We start from the raw sequence: 1,209 nt of genomic DNA, 5'->3' as shown, positions 1-1,209 counted from the left end.
AGAGAAGTGCATAATGTCATAAAAAGAAGAATATCGATTTGTGATATCCACAAAAAAGTAAAGTTTTGTGTTCAGTTGAAAAGTAAGAAAGGATGCAAATTAATTTTAAAGTGTTACTTTGGAATAACGTAGAAAACAAAGTGTCGAAAAATTGATTGGATGTTCAAAACCTGATATCTAATGCTTGAAATACTAAAAATATTTTGGTTTGACACTTCCTTTTGACTTTGATTTTGACAGTCGTTGGGGACCGGCCAGGGATAAGAAATTATTTCAGAATGAATCAAGAAAGCGTACTCGCTTGTTGCGCCGTTTGCAGAGAGAAGACCCATCGTCGGTGCGGTCGCTGTCTTAATATTTACTATTGTAACACGGAACACCAACGACAAGATTGGCGCAGACATAAAAGCGAGTGTGTTTCAAAGTTACCAAAACAGGCTACGGATAACGTTAACTCTGTCCATAAGTCGTCTCCGACGAAGGAAAAAGTCGAGAAAGAGATTATAGCTAATAAAGAAGAAAGTGAGACCGTTGGACCTGCAAAGCAAGAGGGTAGTGAAGTTAGACAGTTGAAGAAATCGAAAAGAAAAAACGTGAATAAAGAAGGTAGTGCGGAAACGAATGAAAGTAAACAATTACAAACTTCTGAAGGAGACGAAAGTGTTAAAAGTAATTTAAAAGTCGGTTCTTCAGATTTAAAGGACAGTGTCATATCTAGTGTAGTGTATACAAATAAAGACTTGACAAAACAGAGTGCCATTATTCACGAAGGTTCATCAGAGCAGGAGATTCTGAACGAATCCGCTCAACAGCTTAGCACTGTTGACTTTGCGACAGCCACAACTAATGTTTTGAAGACTGTAAATAGAACTAATGCAAAAATGCCTCCAATTCCTGTGTATGTTCCTGAAACACATTCTAAAATGAAGGAGTACCCAGAAGCGTCGCTGAAGGGTAGTGGGGCCTTTATGATGAATAACTTCTATGCTGACACAAGTGATCCTAGTTATGAGATCTGCCAGAGGGTCATCAGAGACATGACCCAGTATGGTGTGTGTGTTTTGGACAATTTCCTCGGTAAAGATCGGGGATTGTTGGTGCTAAATGAAGTCTTAGAAATGTACAGATCAGGAATTTTTACTGTAAGTGTACATTATTTTTTTATTACAATTTATTAGATATAAATCCTAATAGAATAAGTTTTAATGA

General features: G+C 37.1%; 1 protein-coding gene across 1 annotated transcript in view; it reads left to right on the top strand.

Moving 5' to 3' along the window:
• Nucleotides 1-241: 241 nt before the first annotated feature.
• Nucleotides 242-1,209, top strand: part of LOC106110514 (egl nine homolog 1) — a 14,422-nt gene continuing 13,454 nt past the window's right edge. Inside the window, 1 exon segment of the mRNA XM_013292371.1 lies at nucleotides 242-1,142. Within this exon segment, the coding sequence (XP_013147825.1) occupies nucleotides 279-1,142 (864 nt within the window). The 5' untranslated portion in view covers nucleotides 242-278.

This window comes from Papilio polytes, unplaced genomic scaffold, assembly GCF_000836215.1.
Source record: "Papilio polytes unplaced genomic scaffold, Ppol_1.0 DF820622.1, whole genome shotgun sequence".
Classification (NCBI taxonomy): domain Eukaryota; kingdom Metazoa; phylum Arthropoda; class Insecta; order Lepidoptera; family Papilionidae; genus Papilio; species Papilio polytes.
The sequence above is the reverse complement of the archived record's forward strand: the minus strand, read 5'-3'. Positions and strand labels throughout refer to the sequence as shown.